This window comes from Caloenas nicobarica, chromosome 1, assembly GCF_036013445.1.
Source record: "Caloenas nicobarica isolate bCalNic1 chromosome 1, bCalNic1.hap1, whole genome shotgun sequence".
NCBI lineage: Eukaryota > Metazoa > Chordata > Aves > Columbiformes > Columbidae > Caloenas > Caloenas nicobarica.
The window spans coordinates 47,531,343-47,552,605 of record NC_088245.1 but is presented as its reverse complement, the minus strand read 5'-3'; the positions used below and the strand labels follow the sequence as shown (position 1 = coordinate 47,552,605).

The following is a 21,263-nucleotide window of genomic DNA, read 5'->3' as shown; positions in this document are numbered from 1 at the left end:
GTACAAATCAGTATCACTGATGCTCTGAAAAGAGAATCAATCAAAGAAGCGTATTATTTTACAGACCTGTAAGTATCATCCGGATATGCTTTTGTTACATAGTCTTGGAACTCCATGTAAGCTTTTTCTTGAAATTTCTCGATCTGTACCACATTTTCTAGACCTGGGTGATCTGAAAAAAACCACTCTACATTGTTATACCTATTCTATGTAAGATGCACTAAAATCCCTACAGATTATCCAGTTGTAAGCATACTGAAATAATTATGTGGTAGCTGCAGAAACTTCACAGTTTCAGTGGGAGACGCTGCTTTACCTCCTTACATTCCTTTTCCTCTATGTTTATGTTTTATTTAGTTTTATATAAATAAAACCAGACATTTCAGAGAGTTCAAATAAATGCAGCGCTTGCAATGTTTACATCAATCTTGATTATCCGGCTCTGTTCTCTGTGTAGCAGTAAACCAGCATTGTTTCAATACACTGACATCTATTGGAATGCTATATGCACAAATAGCGTTCTTTTTCAACTGTTTGATGCAAAATTTGCCAACATGCTAAAACTAATTTCCAGTAGTGATTTAAACACTTGACATTTCAATCTTGCTAAAATGAAAGGTTATTAACCTAACTGGAAAGTCACATTTGGAAATTATTATCCAGTAATTCTGAATACTTTACATGGTCTGTAATTTTTATTATCCACCTCTCTCGATGTAAATATTTTACTGTCATAGTAGCATGACAAATCATGCAGATTTCATTTTTCAGAAATGGGATCATAAAGGAGCTGCTAAATTATGTCAGATAAAAGATTATTTCTAACAGTTATGCCTCCTCTCCAAATACATGGCCTTCTGTCAACAAAACCAGGAGTTTTTTGGTCTAGCTCTGCAGATACAGAAGCTTTCAGAGCAATTTAGCAGTTATGTGATACATTAGACCCCCCCCGAGCACATCATTTCACAGAGGAATATTTTGTCCTATGTAGTAATTCAGTCATTCTGAAAGCATGAGTTCAGATTTATGCGGAAGAGGTTAACAAATTCGTAAAACAGCAACACATTTTGAAGAGTTGCCATTGACATGCAATATGCATCACTTCATGACGTAGCTTTTAGAGCAATGCCAGAAATACAGCTAGAAGTCAACTTGCAAAAACAGTAGATTGAAGATCTGGGCTAGTAACTAACAGCCATTAATAAAAATGCAAAGTCTTCCAGGCACTCCCTTTACGCTCATCTCTTTGCCCAAGGCTGCCTTGTGACAAACAGCTGGCTTGGCACAGACAATTTTCAGTAATCTTTAACTGTCCAGCTGTGGAAGACAGCAAATCAGCAGGGCCTACTAAAGCAGATGTTCTCACCTTATGAGACTGCTGCATTTGCAGCCCAGTCCCATCCTGTGGCCAAGCAGTAAAATCCCTGAAATTGTAATTTCTGGGCTGTGCATCATTGCCAGAACACTCCTTCTGTTCAAGGTAGTGAACATGACTTCCGGGGATATGAAAATTCTGCGACATGGCTCATAGGATCAAGACATTGCCATTAAAGCAGCTAAAGAAAATTCATCTCAATCATGTGTCTGGATATAGTGTTTTCCCAAGACATTTTTCCTTCTACCTTTTGTGTTGTCAAATCTAATTGGAAGGAGACAAATTAATTTCAGACTAAACAAATAAATATTGCTTTGCAAGTGTAAGGTTCCTAGAGAAATATCTTCTGGTGTCCAACAGGGATGATTTCTTCAGACAGGCTGAGAGATTCTGTTGTAAATCCTAGTAGAAGGTGTACTAGAAAAATGGGCTTGATGTTTTCTTCCATCATTTTATTGCTTTCCTGGAGCAACCTGTACCAATTCTGAGTATGGGAAAGCCATGAAAGGACTAATTAGGGGTAAAGAACACCTAAAGGAGAGTTATGTGTCCTGCAAGCATTATCTAAAGAAGCAAACACCCTCTCACCCTCCACTTAAAGTCTCTGCTTCTTCTGAAATAACAGTGAAAAGTCTGGGCAACTCTTCAGTCCTCAACAGAAAAAAAAAAAAAAGGCAAACACTTTCAAGTGCTCTTAATATTGCAACTAAACTCATGGTGGGTACTGCTTATCAGAAAACTGAAACCATCCCTGTGCTTCAGTGGACTGTAGAAGCAACCACATGAAACTGTGCATGATTCTCCCAGTCATGAGGACTGACAGCAGGATTGTGTTTTATAGTGAAAACACTCAGGAGCTGATTTTCCTTATGATCCACAACAGAGGAATATCACTGGAATATCCTCTGGGAATTTATTATCTTTCCTGGAGGGTTCTGACAGTACTTATACTGCCTCTTACTTGAAAGAACGTCTTTCATCTTAGAAGTCTTCCATTACTGCAATATCAAAAAAACCCCCAAAAACCACAATGGAAGATCTGCAGGGTTTTGTTGTGCACTTAGATAAGTACTATGAATTCCTGCTGATGTTGGGAGATGTGGATACTCCTTGCAGATACTATGTATGGAAAAGATCATGTACTTATGAGGGAAACTGCAAAGCAAGAACCTCACAATTATTTTTTATTATATATATAAATATATATATAAGAAAACCAGCTTAAAATTTACATTTTGGAAGTGTCCAAGTTCCAAAATATTTTCTCACCTCAACTATTTTTTCTGTGAAAGGGTGAACTGCAGCTGACGGAAAAAGAGAGAGTTCTTCTCAGATCCAAAAAACCTACAGAACTGACAAGAAGCAAATACCCAGTATTCTGCGTATCCTACACTACTGGCGGGGGGCAGGTCACTAAGGTTCAGACAGCATTTTACAATTTGCTCTGATCCTTTCTATGGGACATCAGCATCTAAAAAAGGCAGAGCAAAGAGGATTAAGGAAGCTGTTGATGCTTTTAAAACTTTCTAATGCAAAATGGAGTGACTGAAGATTTACTTTCTAAATGTGACAGTGAAAAATCCCTGGAGATACAGAAAGTACTTAAGGCATATCCATTTTTCTTTTATCAAAAGATTTGGTTGTGGTTTTATATTAAATCCCTGAATTCTGAATGATGAATCTAAGACCTGCAGCATAGAGATATAGCATCTGACTGCCTTTGGTGAAAAGCTAATTCTACAATTTTCAAAGAAAGAAAATTAATTTTGTAATTTTCTACAGTCTAAGCATATGTGCTACGTAATCTAACTACTCAGTCACTGTCTGTCCTAACCAGAGGACTCTTCTTCCATATTGCCGACTAATCTCCCAGAAGGAAAAAATAGTCATTATTTTACTTTATCTTCACAGTCTAATTTATGTCTATTAATGTTACTTGGGATACATTAGACAAATACTGTTCAGAAAACAGAAATAATAATATAAGGGAATGTTTGTGCTGTTCATTCACCAGAAATGCTATATGTAATATTTATTTTCAAAATACCTATGTGAAGTGAGGTCATGTGTTTCTGTAATTTTGCATATGAGAATAAATGCCCAGAGAGATAATCTTTCATACATTAAAAACCCAACTTCAATCCATCTCAGCTGGATGTGCAAGAGCAACACTGCTGAAAATTGAATTGTAGGTCCTCAGAAAAACTACCCCAGAAAGGACAGAACTAAAAGCCGTAAATAAATAGATAGATAAATAAATAAATAAAAGATCAATGGCAGAGGCACGAATAAAAATTATGTCTCCAAAGCAGCATTTAATTATGTATATTAATAGACTAAACCTCCTTTTCCCACAGTCCTCATTACATGCCTTCCAAGATTCCTCCACAAGTGAGGCAGGAATTCTACAGGTTAACTGCATTTAATGAAACAGGCAGAAGTTATATGGAAAAAAAATAGCATAGATTAAAGTTTTAAATTGGGAATAATTACATACCAGGACTGAAGAGGACGATTGCTTTCAAATATGCATATTCGTATCCATCTAGGCAAAGCTTAACCATGCTGTTACAGAATTCTTGCAATTTGAAGATATGCTCCATTACTAGTTTTCCTCTGTCTGTTGGCAGCTTATCTAAGTCAACACATACATAAAATATAAAAGCCCCAAATCAACCCGCATCCAAAAAATGTGGTCACACAGGATTTTTAAAAATAATGATTTGTATTAGATTCAAACAGTGGGAAATCTATGCCATCTATAAACTCACATACGAGGTCTGAATAACCTTGACACTAACAATTCTGGACTATAACGATCTTTTTTTTTTCCCTGTATCATACAATTAGGTCTCTTCCTGCCACTAAAACTTCCAATAATCAGAGGCAGACTAGAAATGATCAAGGAAGAGCAAGACTACTTATAAGTAATGAATACACTGCTACTGCAGATCTGTGCTCCACACTTAAGAGGTGCAATGAGGGAGGCTGATGTACAGTTTCATGGGTTATTTTGTCAAAGGCCAAGCCACTGCTGAAAAAGAAGGTGTACTATACACCTTTCCTGATTTGCATCTAGGTCATCCTCCCCCTCTGCTCTGCCTTGGTGAGGCCACATCTGGAGTACTGTGTCCAGTTCTGGGCTCCCGAGTTTAAGAAGGACAGGGAACTACTGGAGGGAGCCCAGCGGAGAGCTACAAAGATGATGAGGGATCTGGAGCATCTTTCTTATGAGGAAAGACTGAGAGAGCTGGGTCTGTTCAGCCTGGAGAAGAGAAGGTTGAGAGAGGATCTTTATTTTATGCTTATAAATATCTCAAGGGTGGGTGTCAAGGGGATGGGACCAGACTCCTTTCAGTGGTGCCCAATGATAGGATGAGGGGCAATGGGCACAGACTGGAACACAGGAGGTTCCATCTAAACATGAGGACAAACTTCTTCACTTTGAGCGTGCCAGAGCACTGGAACAGGCTGCCCAGAGACATTGTGGAGTTTCCTTCTCTGGAGACATTCAAAACTCACCTGGACACATTCCTGTGTGATCTGCTCCAGGTGAACCTGCTTTAGCAGATGGGTTGAACTAGATCATCTCCAGAGGTCCCTTCCAACCCCAACCATTCTGTGATTCTGTGAATGTGGTTGATGCAGAGCTGTTCCCTTTGGGTCAGCAATGGCTTTACACCCTTTTTTAGTTTATACCCTTGACACAGAGGAATATTCACAGGACACTTGTGTTCTTAACATTGATGCTACCTGAAATATTCCCGATTTGAGCTGACATATATCAGCAGAACAGCAGTACACTATTAGACTTTACATAGACACAAAATAAAAACAACCCCAGTAAATGCTAACCTATATTAGAAGGATGGGTAATTTTTAATTTTTAATTTTTTGTTTTTAATTTGAAGGTAAGTATTAGCATAGCTGACTTCCGCAAAATTGCTAAAAAATTCCATCTTGTGAACTGTATTTTCTAGTATTATTTTGTTTTAATATTAACCACAAAACTCTATAAACAGTACATTTTCATTAACGAGCGAAGGGTAAGTAAAAAGCTTCCGCACAGTTCAAAACTTAAAAAACATGAAGTAATTCCCCAAGTCTGGCAATGTACAGTATATACCTTACCTTGCTGTAAACTGCCATGAAGGTGATTAACGAATGCAGTTAAGATAGTTGCCACATTCATAACTTGTGAACATTGTGCAAGACCAAGCGTAAAAAGTTCGTTCCAGCAGGCTTTTACTAATGATATGCTGTTATCCTGTCTATTAAAAAATACAATAATTTCAGTTAATAAAACCAGCCATTTGTATTCACATAGTTTTTTTTAAATTTGAAGAACACTTCATAAAACATTCATCTAATTTAACATTGCAACCAGAACCAAAATGAAGTCCTGCATCAACGATATTTTTATTTGCACGCTAGGATTAAAATACCTGTTTTAAAATTACTTTCGTATAGAAGTAATTTTTGTTTTAATGATCTAAAAGGAGATAGATTTCTATCACAAAAGCATGGTGAAGTTACAGTAAATGTCAGCTGTCTGGGTGTAATCCCTCATGCTAATTTTCTTAGGATTTACAGTAATTTTTGAATAACATTTACATGCATGGGCAAAAAAAAATTCATTGTTCCTGTATTGTGAACGTAGAACAGGCTCAAAGATCCCTTTTAAAATTTTTTACTTGAAATCTGGCAGCTCGGTCTAATTTCTTCATTAAAAATACATGTGAAATGGAACATAAGCAATCAAGTTCCTGAGCTTCCTGACTGCTATTTTTTGTATCTCTGTCATGTCTGGAATAAGGTTTGAAATACAGACTTCAAAGTATAAATAGAAGTCATGAGGATTTGTTTGCTGTAAGAATTAGTCCTTAAGTTTCATGTGTAGTCAGTATTTTTTTTCAAATGCTGAAGCTTAAAATTAGGTATATAAATCCATATTCAGGCACTTCCATATTAGTAACCTAATGTTCAGTATTGCCAAGCATCTCTAACTCATAGAGCTTAATAAGCTCAGCACCTTAAAAATGAAATCCTACCAGTGAGGAGTCAAATTCAGATACCATATTTCAACAGTTTTAGCCAGTAAATATAAATAATGAAAATTTAAAAGAAGCACAAGACCTATCAAAGAAGAAAAGCATATTAAAGCTAGGATTTCAACTACAAAAATACAACGGAATGGATTTTTGCAAGAACATTGATGTAATCTTCTAGAACATCTCTGAGAATTTACTGCAATACAGATGTACCAAATGACAGGGTAATGTAGACTTGTCCTGTACTGGATTACACAGAGTTTACCTCGGGCAGTATTTTTTACTACGAACCAGCTCTTGTTGTGGTAGACACGGTACTGCACATGCGGGTTCTACACATATTTGTCACATCCCCATTCATCTCCTGTCAAAGGGACGATGGTGAGGAACAGTGAAAATATGGTGTACTGGCTACTCAGCTGGTATATGTAGATAAATGTATCATCTAGAGCATGTAATTTTAGGAATGTATAAATACAGGAATAGTTACATCTATACATCTATTACATTTGGCCCTTTGAAGGCAACCGTGAGGCTGATGTGGCCCCCACTGAAAATGAGTTTGACAGCCTTGCTCTAGAGCAACTTTATAGCTCATCAAACTTAGACCAGAACCAGCTGATCAACCTTAAGTAGCCCCAAAAAACTGCGAGGCTGTAACCAGCCTGATGAAGGTTTCAGCAGGAATCTCTATTGCCTACAAAGATTCTCATGCAGGAAGGTGAACGAAGCGATAAGTTGGTGCCATTAACTAAATCATGCCAAAGCCAACTGTCTTGCTAGTTAAGGAACACGTTGCCTGAGGAGGGAACCACCTGGGTACAATTATTTCTCTTCCTTACAAAACCACTACTATGGCTTTGTTTTGGCTCATCAGCTCCTCTCAACTACTACTACCATGTATTTCTCTTCATTTAAAAAGTGAAACGAGTCACCCTTGTAAAAGTCAAAATTATAGTATGAAATGTGCTCAGACTAAAACAGTGGCATTAATTTCAAATAAATCTCTACTTGAAAAAGTTGGTAATTTAAGCTCTTCAAAAGGAAACCTGTATATTTATGTTAAATGGTCTTTAAATATACTGTTGCCCATGATTTTGACTGGGACTGTAAATGCTAGTACAGGTGAATATTAACACTATTAAGACAGCCTACTCCTCCCTTTTTTATTTGAACAGAAAAATATCATGGGAAGTAACATATTTTAAAAATATGCAGATTTTTTGTAAGCATTTCTTGTTATATCTTTTCAGAGAGATAGGTATTCTGTGCAACATTTTATTTTTAAAAAGCGATTCCCATTTGTTGTTATAAAACAATAATTTGCAATGTCTCTGTTACAAAAACATTTGAAAAATGTGTAATGATATAAATGTACTATGTTAATTTGCTACCTATTTTGAAATTCTGCAGGACAACAATTTCTACTAAAATAAAACATATTTACCTGAGTTTTTTACCCTTGAAATTGTTTAACTTTGTAGAATTTTAATTTTTCCTTCTCAAAAACACAGGCTTCAATTGCACACAATATAGTATCTTCCCTTAAACAATGTAGAATAATTTCACTTAAACATCTGAGTAAACACAAATGGTAATCAAAGATCATCCTGCTTTTGACAGCCTCCCTGGAAAAGGGGAAAAATCGCTCACTTTGAAGAGGAATTCTCTTGGCTGCCACAGTCATACACTGTTTTGATATTGAATTAAAGAAAAACACTGTAGATGAGAACAGACAAACGTGACTTATACTCCACTTGTGTCAGAGCTCATACAGTATCTTTATTTGTTTGATGTTGTCTTCATAAAATAACTTTTTCCCATGCTCTTTTGAGATGTTTTCTCATGATAGTTGGCAAGGTACTACTACATTTAGATTAAGAATTTTAAGTGATACACTGAATTCTGCTGGAAAAGCAGGATGTTACACAAACTGGAAAAAGAACAGCAAGAATTACTTTCTGGTTACAGCAACTCTTTCTTTTTGGATAATCCCCTGAAATTAAACAACTTCATCCCGAATGCTTGCTGAATCTAGCTAACCATTTTCTTCTCACAGGTTATTAAAGGAAACATTACTACTACTAATTGATCTACAAAGATAACAATACTTGGGAATCCAGAGAGGAGCTTCTTTATGGTGACTGCCTGATAAGCATCTTAGTTTAGGATGTAGCTATTAAAAAAATGACAGGAATCTCATTTTCTGAAAATTGAGTAAAGAAGTAGCAGAGTGTAGGCCTTTGTTACATATCTTACTCCTTTTTCCTTCAAAACCCAACCAAAGTACCTGAATTGGACTGAAGTTGGGAGCAGTTTTGATTCAGAAAATTTACCTTCATGATGATTCATAAAATGGTTTTAGTAAGTAGATTTGTATTTTATATGTCCCTGAATAAGACGGTGAAAATAAAAAGTTAAAAAGTGCTTTTTCACACTGTAAGTGAACAGGTAACTGAACACTTACCCTAAAGCTTGAAAAGATGGAATGGAACGTGCCCAGTGCATGGACAAGAAAAGCAACCTGGAGGCAGACTCGCAGATATAGTGAACGTTCAGATATTCAGGCATAGGAGAAGGCATGGTGAGCTGGCAATCAAAAAAAAAAAAAAGAAAAAAAAGTGCAAGTCAGTTATTTTACTTTCTTCATTAAAAAACATGGTAAGGAAAAATCAGCCTTAGAGTTCCTTTTAAGTGACTAAGTAAAATTGGTTTTTAAATAAACATGAGATAATCCTGAAATAAAACTGAATGACTGCCTTTTTCGTTATTAGCCACACTGTTACACCCTATAGTAACTACGAAGCAAAAAAAAGGCAAAAATTCTGAATTTTTACTTTAGATAAATATTCATGTTTGGGACACCTGGACATGGAAAATCCCAAATAACACTCAACTTTTGAGACACATTCAAAGAATAAAGTTTTAGAAGAATCATTGTAATTAGAATGAAGTTCCTTACATTTCTATCTAGATAAATACATGAAAAATACAAGCACAGAGGCATCATTACTTTCTAAAGCTTCTCCCAGAGGAGCAGAATATGTGGCCTGAAAAATTAGAGGAGTTACCACAATTCCTGGGGAGTATGTGTGTGTGGATGGGAATTCTATTTCACAAAACATCTTTTCTTTGTACTTTTAATTAATATTTTACAAATAAATACATCAAAAATCTTCTGATGTGTGTGTAAAATAACTAATATCCAGCTGCTCCCAAGTGCTAAATCTATAATCAATATGTATCAGAAAGGACCAGCTCTACCTTTCTCAGCATGTATTGAGTAAAATCAGTGGCGTTACCGGCACATGTGAAGAGAGTGGGATTTGACCCCATACTGCTAATTATAGTGTTGTAGTTTTATCTGCAGAAATTAATACTTCATAATATAATGGTTTGGCTAACACAATTTTAAAAAAACCCCTGACATTTGCATTAGTCATATGTTTATTTGAGCGCTCAAAACGTGCTGATGAGAGGGGCAAAGTTTAATAAAATGCCTGATACCGAGGAAGTTTTCAGGTGAGCAAGCTTTTTGATTTGTCCAAGAATAATAAGATGAAAAAAAAAATGGATAGAAAAATTTCTGCAGGCTCGTAAAATGAAAAATAAAGCCAGTAAATATATGGCTCACTAACAAAGAAACCGTATTTTCCCTTAATGATTAAAGTCAATTAAAACCAGACTCAAATAAGGTATATACACAAAGGAGAAACTGATCAATACACTTCAGTCTCAAAATCCAGCTGCGGATTGCACGAGATCCACCTGTTAACAAGTGAGAATGTGGATGCTGACCGTCTGCTTTGTGTGACAATGTCTATCTAAATCCTTTTGCACAGATTACCCAGTATTTTTAAAGTAAGAAGCTACAAAATAAACGGCGCAGCTAAATCGCCGATCAGAGCTGTACATTCTCCTAAAAAAAAGTTAACCTGTGAACAAAAGCGGTGCTTTCATCAGAAATGAATGCCAATACCTAAACAAATACTTACTCTTTGAGAAATTCAAAATAAGATTTAATCAGATCATTATTTTATATTACTATGTCAAAATTGTTATAAATAGTCAACAGTAAAAAAGTATTAAGTACCCGGAATGCTACATGTGCATCACTGAGTAGTGGCCCCTCTATTTCAACGATGTTCATGCTTGTTTCTCCACCGATGAGCTGTACACCGCCTTCAATACTGTCAGAGTTCTGGCATGCTGCGCTCTCTCCTGGATTTAATGCTTTTGCAAGTGTATCAAATGCCCTGTAAGATCACAACAAAAAAATAAACAAACAAACAAACAAAGAGACCATTTCAATTCAGGAGGACCCTGCACATCTGAAATGTGTATTTTAGATGTCTGTTTCAAAGAATCAGATTTGGAAAACAAAAGTCAGGAGTATGCTTTTCCTGCCACTCCACCAAACAGAATCCCTGAAAACCCCAACTTGCAGTGGCTCTGAAACAAAAATTAGCAGCAGATTCACACCAGTTGCCAACAAATTCACAGTTTTGACATCTTGATTGTGCTGCTGAATCACAGTTTGCTTTTCAAGATCTCGTTAGTGATGTTTACTGAGGATGCTGCCATGAGCATTTTGAGCACAGGATCATCAGAATGCTGTTAAAGCAACTTAATGCACATGTAAATTTTACAGAATTTTGCTGCTAAGAAGAACAAATTGAACAAGTTTTTTTCTTTTATTTCCTTTTTTTTTTTTAAGTAATGAGTTGTGTTGAGGTTATTCAGCTTAATTTGAAGACTTTTCTGAAATACATAAAAGGAAGCACTCTCATGCTTTCAGTACCATCCTTAGTATCCTTTGATGTGGGACAGTGACTCTTGTGAGACCAAGTCACACGCAGAAATGTTACGGGGGAGACGCCAGGAAGAGCACAGATATATTATTCATGATTTTGCTGCTTGATAACAGATTCATTGTTTTTCTGTGCATGAATACACCTGAGAACCAAAACTGATATACCTTCAATCAAAAATATACAGATTTGATTGCTGCCTACAGATAGATAACATATTGTGAGAGAGGTAGCCTTTGTATACAGTGTTGTGTGAAAAACTTATACACAGAGATCTGAAAACTTTACAAAAGCTGATTAACAGCCTGTATGTAGAACTGATTCTCATTTTATAGAGACATGTTTATCACCACAGAATCTAAAATCACCGATTTAATGCCAAAGTCTGGAGTGGAATTTTGCCACCTTATCTTCCCCCCCGCCTCTCTAGCTATCTAAATTCATTAACATGCTAAAAAAAATCTAAATGATTACTATGTTTGACATAACCACATACAACCATACGAAACACCACAATAAAAGACCTGCTAACACTGACTCAGGCTTTAGGTGGTAAATAAACTAGTTTTTGGTCCTGCATAAGCCTGCATACCTTGATGTGTCTACACGAGGGTGACCAGGACACGCACAAGTGGACTAAACAGATGTAAATGAACTACACGGATACACCTGGGACATTTTCTGTCTCCGGTATACGGAAGGTAGGTGTAAAGGGAATGCATTCATGGGTAAGCCCTAGAAGTTATATTATTGGACTCCTGCTTGGAGATGCGAGTTTCAGGCCCTGCATGGCTCACTCTTGGCAGCCTTAGGGAGAACATGCAAACCCAGCAGCTCGGTGGTAGATGCTTCTTAGGAAAAATAAGATCTCTGCAGGGCTCTTCATGTAGTAGGGACAGAAATGTAAGAGAGGAACAAGATGTAAGACAGGAACAAGAACAACATTCCCTAAGAGGTAAATGTCACATGCACCTGCCACATTCCTGTGTTTAGCCTAGTACAGGCTGGAGAGTCCTTTTTAAATAGGGTGGGCAGGTTCACTGGTTAACTGTGTCTGCCCATTGGACTCTGTTTCCAGCTTATTCTGGAATGTTTGCTTTCAAAGAAATCTTCTCCTTCGCATCTCATAAACTGGCAGTAGTAAGACAGCAGATGTCAATAGACACGTTGGGTCCTCACTGCTCAGCACTCTGAGTCCTTTTCAAACATGAAGCCCCAACAGGAGCATTGATTGTGAGGTAAAACACCAAGGAAAAGAGGATCTAGAACAAAGCTTGCCTAGAAGCTACGAAAACTTGGCCCATAAAGTGAGAAAAAAAAGATATAATCAACATTAAAATACATGGTATTGATATCCTTTGCTAGAAACAACTTTGGTTCTCTTTTTGTCAGGCCCAGTCGCTAACAGATACATAGGACTGCTGACAAACTGTAAAATAATGAACATAGACAATGAAGTCATTAGAGAATAAGGCATATAACATTACAATATAAAAGCAGTGGAATGCTAGCAGCAACATTGTATGCTAAGTTTGTGTCAGCAAAAGTGAAAGTGTAACTAGGGTAGCTGCAAGCAATGGAATATAATAAAATACATGAAAAACATGGATGGATAAAACATGCTTCCTGAAATCCCTTAAACTCCTTTTTCTCAGTAAAAATCTGTGTCTGTTCAATCAAGCTGGCATAAGGCTTGGCAAGGAAATCAAAGATTTAAATTGAAATTTTAGTTTCTGCTTGGGTAACAACTTCCCCTTCACAGGAATATTTAACTTGAACTCCCTCACTGGAAATCCATTAGGTAAATTCAGACGAGAGTACGTGTTCAGCTGAGCCAGGGCTCTTTCCAGCTCCCTGGCTGAAAGAACATGGTGCCTCATCATAGTCACATTTTGAAAACTGAACAGAAACAGCGAAGTTGGCAAAAGCAAGCATCTGAAAGCCCCAGGAAATAAAGAAATGAAAAATGATTGTGCAACCTTATTACTACATCTTTTTGAACAGCCATAGTATTGAAGGAACTTTATCAGCGCAATACAACAATACTATTTACGCAGCATGTTCTTGCATTGTCTATCTAGGAGGACAGAGCAAAGGCCCAAATCAGCACCTATATAAAATCACATTGACTTTCCAAGCAGCATATAAAGAAAGGAACTGAACAACTGCATTCTGTTTGCAATTAAACCAAGCAGTGGAGTCTACAGGGGAAATCCTGTATTTCGGTTAGTACAAACTACTTTACTATACCCCAATCTTTTTTTCCTTTCTGGATTTATTCCACATACACATTTTTCAGAACAGCATGCACAATGTACGTGGTATGTGAAGCAATATTGCTGGGACAGCTGTCAGAAACCTGTATGAGATGGCAATCAAGGAAGAATACAATTGTGATAGATGGAACAACAGTACGTACTACACAGAATATCTTACACATCCGCTCACCAAAATGGCTCAGTTAAAACCAGTGCAAACACAAGTTTGTAAGATATTCAATGTATGTATTTGTACTGATGGTGAGAATTCTGTGAGCTGTCCTGTGCAGAAAGAAAATGCTTTTCAAGCTTTTAAGGCGATTAATAGCTACAGGCATTTAACTACTTACACAGATGAGATCTCTAAGAAACAGTTTTCCAGGATGATACAAAGTACTAAGACTATACAGGGTGTTCCAAAAAGATAGATCCAACTTCAAAGCAAAGTGATTTCAAATTGGGTCTGTCTTTCTGAAACACCCTGTAGTACAAGATCTAACACACATTATCAAGCCAATCTAAAGGTAAGAAAATCAGCTGCAAGATTTACTTGAAATTAATTTCAAGTACAAGCAACTGGAAGTATTTATTTCTCAAAGGGAACTTCCTTATGGTTTCACTTGGAAAAATCTTACAAGATTTATCTACTACTATGGCTCAAGTTGCACCAGGGAAGGTTCAGATTGGATATTATGAAAAATTTCTTCACACAAAGGGTTGTCAGGCGTTGGAACAGGCCGCCCAGGGAAGTGGTGGAGTCACCATCCCTGGAGGTGTTTAAAAGATGCATAGGTGAGGTTCTTAGGGACATGGGTTAGTGCCAGAGTTAGGTTAGGGTTGAACTCTATGATCTTGAGGGTCTCTTCCAACCAAAATTATTCTATGATTCTATGAGCTCAGGCTTCTATTACTCCTATTTTTAATGCAGATAAATTACCTACACTGTAATGATTTAATTAATGGTCTGAATTGACAGAGACCTCAAAAAGAATAACATTTTCAAGTGTAACATGCCTTACCTTGTAACATCACTGCTAGCTTGCTCTTCTTGCTGGAGTTCAGATAATGACGCATCTCCATTACTTAAACTCTCAATCATAGACAGCTCTGTACTGCTTTGTGACATGTCTTTGCATTTACTGAGATTTGCTAGTGAAGTCACCACGTTTGCCAGCGTACTTAAATCTCCCTGACATGCTTCAACCTAAGGGAAAAGTATAGCTTTTAATTCTCTCATATTGGCAGCAGTTAACTTGCAATAGAAGAACCTAATTTTTACATAAATGAAGAATTGAGCGTGTGAATAGACCCGTAAGAAAATTATTGTTTTCAGTAAATGGGCAATCATAATGCAGCAATTAGACACTGTGCTGCTTCTAAAATATGAAATATTTAGACATTGACAAGTAATAGCTATCTGTTTCTTTCAGAAAGAACACTACAGACAGTAAGCAACTGCAGAAAGAGAATCTATCATCTCCATTCACTAGTCAAACTGTTACTGGAACTATAAGACCGCACTACATTATATTTTTAGCATCTTCCTTCCTTCCTTGTGCAAATGAGTCACAAGCAATAGGGTAGGAGAATGTCTGAAAAGAAGGGACGGCTAAAACATCACCTTTAAGCAAGCAAAAAAAAAAAAAAAAGCTGCAGCCTTTTTGGGTTTTATGTCTTTATTTAACTGCAGGGGAACAAGGTGATTCAGTAGTGACTAGCGACTCAGAGACACAGTAACTCGCGTTTTCCACCCTGCCCCATAAAAAAAAAAATATAAAGCACATGATTACAGACAAGTATGCTACTACTGCTAACAGCAGCATGCTACATGTCATTTAGTTTGTGTTGTCATACTCTACAGATAGAGCCAGAAACGTGAAATTGAATAAACAACTTTTGATGGGCCCTTTGCCAACAGAGCAAGTGAGGCAAAATGCATGAAAACTGTTTGAGGTAATTTAATATCAGCTAGAAAAATAGAAAAGCTTCCTACTGTGCATGTGTAGGGAGGTTATCACATGGCTTGAGTGGATCAATAAATATAACAAAATGGAAACAAAGGAAAACCAGCTCAGAAATAGTACTGTTGCCGAGATAGCTATTATTAGCTTTGCAAAAAAAATAGTGATTCAGGGGAAAAAACCTAACAGTATTTATAAAATGCACTGTGATAACATCATGTGAAGTTTCACAAACACCTCACTCTATTGGTAGAAGAGAAATACCAAAGTGTCAGGATTGCCCAGCATAAAGAAAAATAAGGCAGCCCTTAAAGCTCTCTGAAAAAGAGGAGGAAGGCATTTACTTTTTAGAGTTTCTATCTTTTTTACTATGCAAGGCTAAAAGCATTCTTGTGAAGAGAAGGCATTTGCAACACTGGGTAATAATGTAAAGGAGTGGTTTAAAAATGAATTTAAGAAAACAGAGATACAACAAAACAGAACCACCTTCCCTCCCTACATATACAATCACAGCATTAGCTCTACTTAACATATCAGTCACATCATCATATACCTTATCTGGAGTCATCAGCACAGTGGGCTCACTTTTTATTGCAGACTGATGAATGTTAACAAACATTCCCGATTCCAGCAGACCTGTTGATCTGACGCAAAACAGCACATATTTTAATTTTGAGGTGCTTTCAGGAAACAGAGAGAGCTGCTTCTAAGAAGAATTATGTACCTTGCCGTTTCATTGTCTGTTACAAAAGTTGGAGTTGCGGCTAAGGGACTACGAAGATCTTTCCGAATGTAGATCTTCTCTGTAGAAGCTGCACAGTTTGAAGATTTTTCTCTTGACACTTCAATGGGTTTCCTCTCACACTGAACAGCTAACAAAACAATACACAACTATTAGGTCACATCCCAAATTACAGACTAAAATATATATATTTTTTTCTCTCTTTATTTAATCTGCAATTTTAATAATGTTTCTGAATATTTGCAGAAGCTATAACTAAAAAAACCCCATAACCAATAAGCTAAAAACTTGGTAAAAAACAACACACCCACTTGATTTGTTCTTAATGAAATGATGCAGTAGTCAAAGTCTGAGACCAAACATACAGACAATTAATAATTTTTCAAGTTACAATAAAGAGATTAAATCCCTTTACACCTTATTTTTAACTCGGATCTTTACCTGGAAGTTTACAGCTTCTCCCTCTCAAATTCACTAGCTCACACTCTCAGTTCATACCTAAAGGACTCACGGTACCTTTTCCACAGACTGTGGGTCTGGGTTGAAACCACCCAACTTTATGCACACGAAGAAGCTTCCCAAGTTAGAAGCTTAGACAATACAGCGGGAAGGCAACATTCACAAAGTTCAGTTCAGACCATTTAAGATCTGAGCAATACCCCAAATCACTGACTTGTAGAGAACAAGATTTTGAACTTGAATAGCTTAGTGGAACTAGGTGGAATGAATCTGGGCTTTAGCTTACAGATACATCACATTGCTTTGGATGGATCAGAGAACATTAAAACAAAATTTACAGTATTATACCCTACAGGGAACTCTTCAGTTCTACAGAATAAAGCCAAGAGAAATCAGTTTACAGTTTGATTTTACAAGTTTAAAAGGAAAGTGTAATTTCTGGAAAAAATAACATAACAGTAACATGACATTCTTACTGTTAAACTTAATAAAAGTTATTTACAAAGTACAAATCTTTAAAAAATATCCAGTAATTTGTTCTTCCACAATTTTAAAATGGTGCAAGTCATTTTATAGATTGGAATAAGATACTGGAAGAGATTCACAAAACAGGCCTCTATGTAATTCAAAATATGCATCAATTCACCAGCCTGACAAGCACTGGCTACTGGCCAGCAGAGCCTCTTTAATGTTGTACTGCACATAGAAATTGTTTCAGCCTATAAAGAGAATATTGAATGTTCATTTTTTTAAAAATACAAAGACAAATAGGAAAAAAATCTAATTTTTTTCTTCAGTTACATGGTTTTGGAAAATGCATAACGAAAGAAAAAATGCAAAAAGGTTTCAAGTTAGTAGTAGACTATGAGGTTATTCAAATTTTCACATTGGTAAGTATCATAAAACCAACCATCATAATATCACCAAGGATTGACAATGCCGTTAGAGCTAGCTTGTAATCCACAAACGGTGCTTCGAAAGGGTGCAAGATGGAGGCAAAAGTCTTCTTCTTCCTTTGCTAACTCTATGCTACCTAGTTGGAGCTTGGGAGTTTGCTGAAGAAGGACCAAGACTTCTTTAAGGGACCAGTAACCCCACTGAGGGAGATACAGTGCAAGAGGGTGCTGAGTTTTCTTTCCTCTCCCCACTCCATCGAGTTTTCCTTCCTCTCCTCTGATCAGTCCTTTTCTTGCCTTCTGAACCCCCACTCCAGCAATTTTATAATTTTGAAAAGCCTTCTGTATAGGGGCAAAGTACTGCCAACTGAACTGGTGAGTAAAGCTTCTCCTCCCTTTCTGAATTGTTTTCCTCTGTGCTGGAAAAGCATTACTGGGTCCTGCTGACAGAAGCAGGGCTGTAAGGAGGGGAATGTCCACAGGAGTTCAAGAGGGTCAGCAAAACAGAGCTGGACGGCAGAGAGCAGAGCACAAGGCTAATACTGTGCGTACAGCAACAGCCCGGCTGTATCTGGGCTGAATAATTCAGGCATTGCTTGATTTTCTAAGTAGTTAGTATTCTGACACTGCTGTGGTATTGCAATATCACTACAGTCAATACTAGGAAATCATAGAATCACCGAATGTTAGGGATTGGAAGGGACCTCAAAAGATCATCTAGTCCAATCCCCTCGCCGGAGCAGGAATCTAAAAAGGAACTTGAAATCTGCAGGAATTGTAAGAACTGAACTCTAGACCACTGTGGATCTCTGCCTTGTGAATAATTGCAGGGCTTTGCCAAGAGTCATCAGCAATTGGCAGTAATCTCAGTTATGGAAAAGTGACAAGAAGGTAGAAGGATTCAAAACACTCAGTAGCTTCATTTACACATAAAAAAATTGACTGCATATATAAAAAACAAACAAAGACACATGCTGGACATTTGCCACCCAGGAATAACAATTAATTCACTTTTACCACATGCAATGTGCTTATTAAATATGTCAAGCAATATGTATGCTTGAAAACATTTCAGAGTTCTAATACACCAAACTTGTACAATTCTTTAAAGGAAAAAGATGCAATGATTTAAAAATATAAAATCGAGATAACAATTTTTATTAATACAAAGCATATCTTTCATAGCACGAACTTTAACATAACTGTCAGCTAAAATAATTTACACTTATTCAGACTTACAATCTTGTTTCATCCCAAACGCGATGCATCTCTGCAGCCTACAGTACTGACATCGATTCCGGTGGTGTTTGTTAATGACACAGTCTTTCGTTCCTCGGCATGAATAAACTAAGTTCTTCCGTATACTCCTTTTAAAGAATCCTTTGCATCCCTCGCAAGTTACTGCTCCATAGTGACGCCCTAGTTACAGAAAAAACGTAAACCACAACGTCAATTTTACATTGTAGTTTGTTCTTAGAGTTTATATTTATTGAAAACAAAATATTTGTTATTTCATCCAGAAAAGATAATACTTCCCCCCCCCCCCGGTATGTTACAGATCTTAAAATATATTTTGGATTTGACATTTCTAATTTAAAGCACTGAAACAGGACAAACTTTACAAATAGGTAAATAACGAAGTTGCTTGTTAAATTCCTGCTGACTCTGTTGACAGCAGTGTTAAAAAAAGCTGAGAAAACAGGTTAGCAAGAACACACAAGAAACTGTCCTGACTAATACATTCTTTAGCAATTTAAAAAAAATGTTTCTACAGTCAAACTCATTACAAATGCAGATATCGAAACTGTATGCAGTAAATCCAATGGAACCACAGAAAGTGCAAACATGGCATTTGACAGCAGCGGGTAAGCACCTCAAAGCTCTACGTTCACCTCCCAGTTTCCTAAAAGTTCTTTCAGTAAAAGTTCAATGAGATAAGCAATCTAAAAGAGTTAAATAATTTTTTAAAAAATCAGTTCTGTGAATTTTCTAAAAAATAACACTAACATAAAAATTTTTAGGATATACTACAGAAAAAAGTCAAGTTAAAAAATTACTTTTACAGAAGTACATTGTTTTGATTCTGCTGTTAAAAAAATACAAATATTACTAAAAAGTACTGGGTTAGATAAGGAATGCTCGGCAATTCCAACAAATGGAATTCTATGATTCTAAAGAAAAAAAACACAATTCTAAAACTGAAGATCACTGACAAACACTCAAAATACATACTACAGAGGCACCGAAGCCGCTCTCTGAACTAAGTAGGCCATATTACAGAAATAAATCTGAAATATGAACTAATTCAAGAGAAAACATATTTTTAGATTCTTTCCTCATTCCTCAAAACCTTTTTTTTTAGATACATCAATCTTGTCTGCTTGAAGCTTCTAGAGATTCTGGTATGTTTTCTAGACTCCTTTATCAGAACCATAGTATGACGCTATTAAAATGTGAAATTTATAAACCATCAGATATATTAAAAGAATATCACTAAGTGAAACGTTTTAACAGCAGCTGGACTGTGAGCACTTCATTTCCATCCTGCAAAGAGCCGGAGCTGCTTCGTTGCCCGCTCTTTGACGCAGGTTCTTGGGCTCCAGCTTGGAGGGGCCTGCACGACACTGCTTGTCACACTGCTTGTTCTTGCTCCCCAGAACCTGCGGCTGCTCAGGGACACATGGAAATCTCCCCGAATTCACTGCTAGTGCTCGACTTCCCTGGGTCAGGACAGGAGGAACAGATCCTGGGATCTCCAGTCTCTCAAGGAATATTCCAGGCCTCCCTGAGGAAGCCAGAGGAGTCTTGCCATTCAGTGCAGGCCAGCCAGGTCTTTGCCTTATGTTTGGCAGAAATTTCCTTTGAGACAGGTGAAATGCGACACGTATTTAGAGCTCTAGGAACTATACATTTTTCTGCCAAACTTCACTGTGGTAGAAAACTTTAAATTGGTTTTGTTTTCTAAGCAGTTTGCTCCACCTCCTACTACTTTTCATGATGATTTCCTAACATTTAACTACTTCTTTCCTCTGCCCTCTGATTTTTATACACTTTATTCCTATCACTTCCCTAAAGCATTTAACTGCAGCTGTCATATTTTGATATTACTGGAGGTTCATCACACAGACTTGACTGACAAACCATAAGAATTTTCTGCTGGAGCAACCAGCAAGTGATAGGACAAGAGGAAATGGCTCAAGTTGCGCCAGGGAGGTTTAGATTGGATATTAGGAAAAATTTCTTCACGGAAAGGGTTGTCAGGCATTGGAACAGGCTGCCCAGGGAAGTGGTGGAGTAATCATCCCTGGAGGTGTTTGAAAGGCATTTAGACAAGGTTCTTAGGGACATGGTTTAGTGCTACAGTTAGGTTATGGTTGGACTCGATGATCCTGAGGGTCTCTTCCAACTGAAATGATTCTATGACTTCCCTAAGAAGTCTAATTTTAGCTAAGTGAAGAGCAAAGTTAAACATCTAATCTCTCTTACACCCCATTATCTTCTGTAACAAAGAAAGTGCAAAGACAAAGGAGCTTTTGGCTAAACCATGTTGAGGAACAGTCTAATTCTCTCTCTCTCTAAAACAAAAAGACAAGACACTCTCTCAGTAATTACACCACTGACCTATCTGGAACACCTGATGGCAGATGCACATGCAAAGAGAATGTGGGAGACAGAGTTCTCCAGCACAATGTTCCCACTATAATTCCTTC

At 37.0% G+C, this 21,263-nt stretch overlaps 1 protein-coding gene across 5 annotated transcripts in view; it reads right to left on the bottom strand.

Annotated features, from left to right (window-relative positions):
• Positions 1 to 21,263, bottom strand: part of NR2C1 (nuclear receptor subfamily 2 group C member 1) — a 58,714-nt gene that overhangs the window by 6,379 nt on the left and 31,072 nt on the right. For all 5 annotated transcript variants that reach the window (XM_065645807.1, XM_065645788.1, XM_065645824.1 and 2 more), the window contains 9 exons: positions 18,793 to 18,972; positions 16,181 to 16,328; positions 16,010 to 16,100; positions 14,515 to 14,699; positions 10,520 to 10,682; positions 8,894 to 9,015; positions 5,507 to 5,646; positions 3,873 to 4,010; positions 67 to 172 (listed from right to left, as the gene is read on the bottom strand). In XM_065645807.1, coding sequence (XP_065501879.1) covers positions 67 to 172; positions 3,873 to 4,010; positions 5,507 to 5,646; positions 8,894 to 9,015; positions 10,520 to 10,682; positions 14,515 to 14,699; positions 16,010 to 16,100; positions 16,181 to 16,328; positions 18,793 to 18,972 — 1,273 coding nt within the window. The remainder of the gene's footprint in view (positions 1 to 66; positions 173 to 3,872; positions 4,011 to 5,506; positions 5,647 to 8,893; positions 9,016 to 10,519; positions 10,683 to 14,514; positions 14,700 to 16,009; positions 16,101 to 16,180; positions 16,329 to 18,792; positions 18,973 to 21,263) is intronic.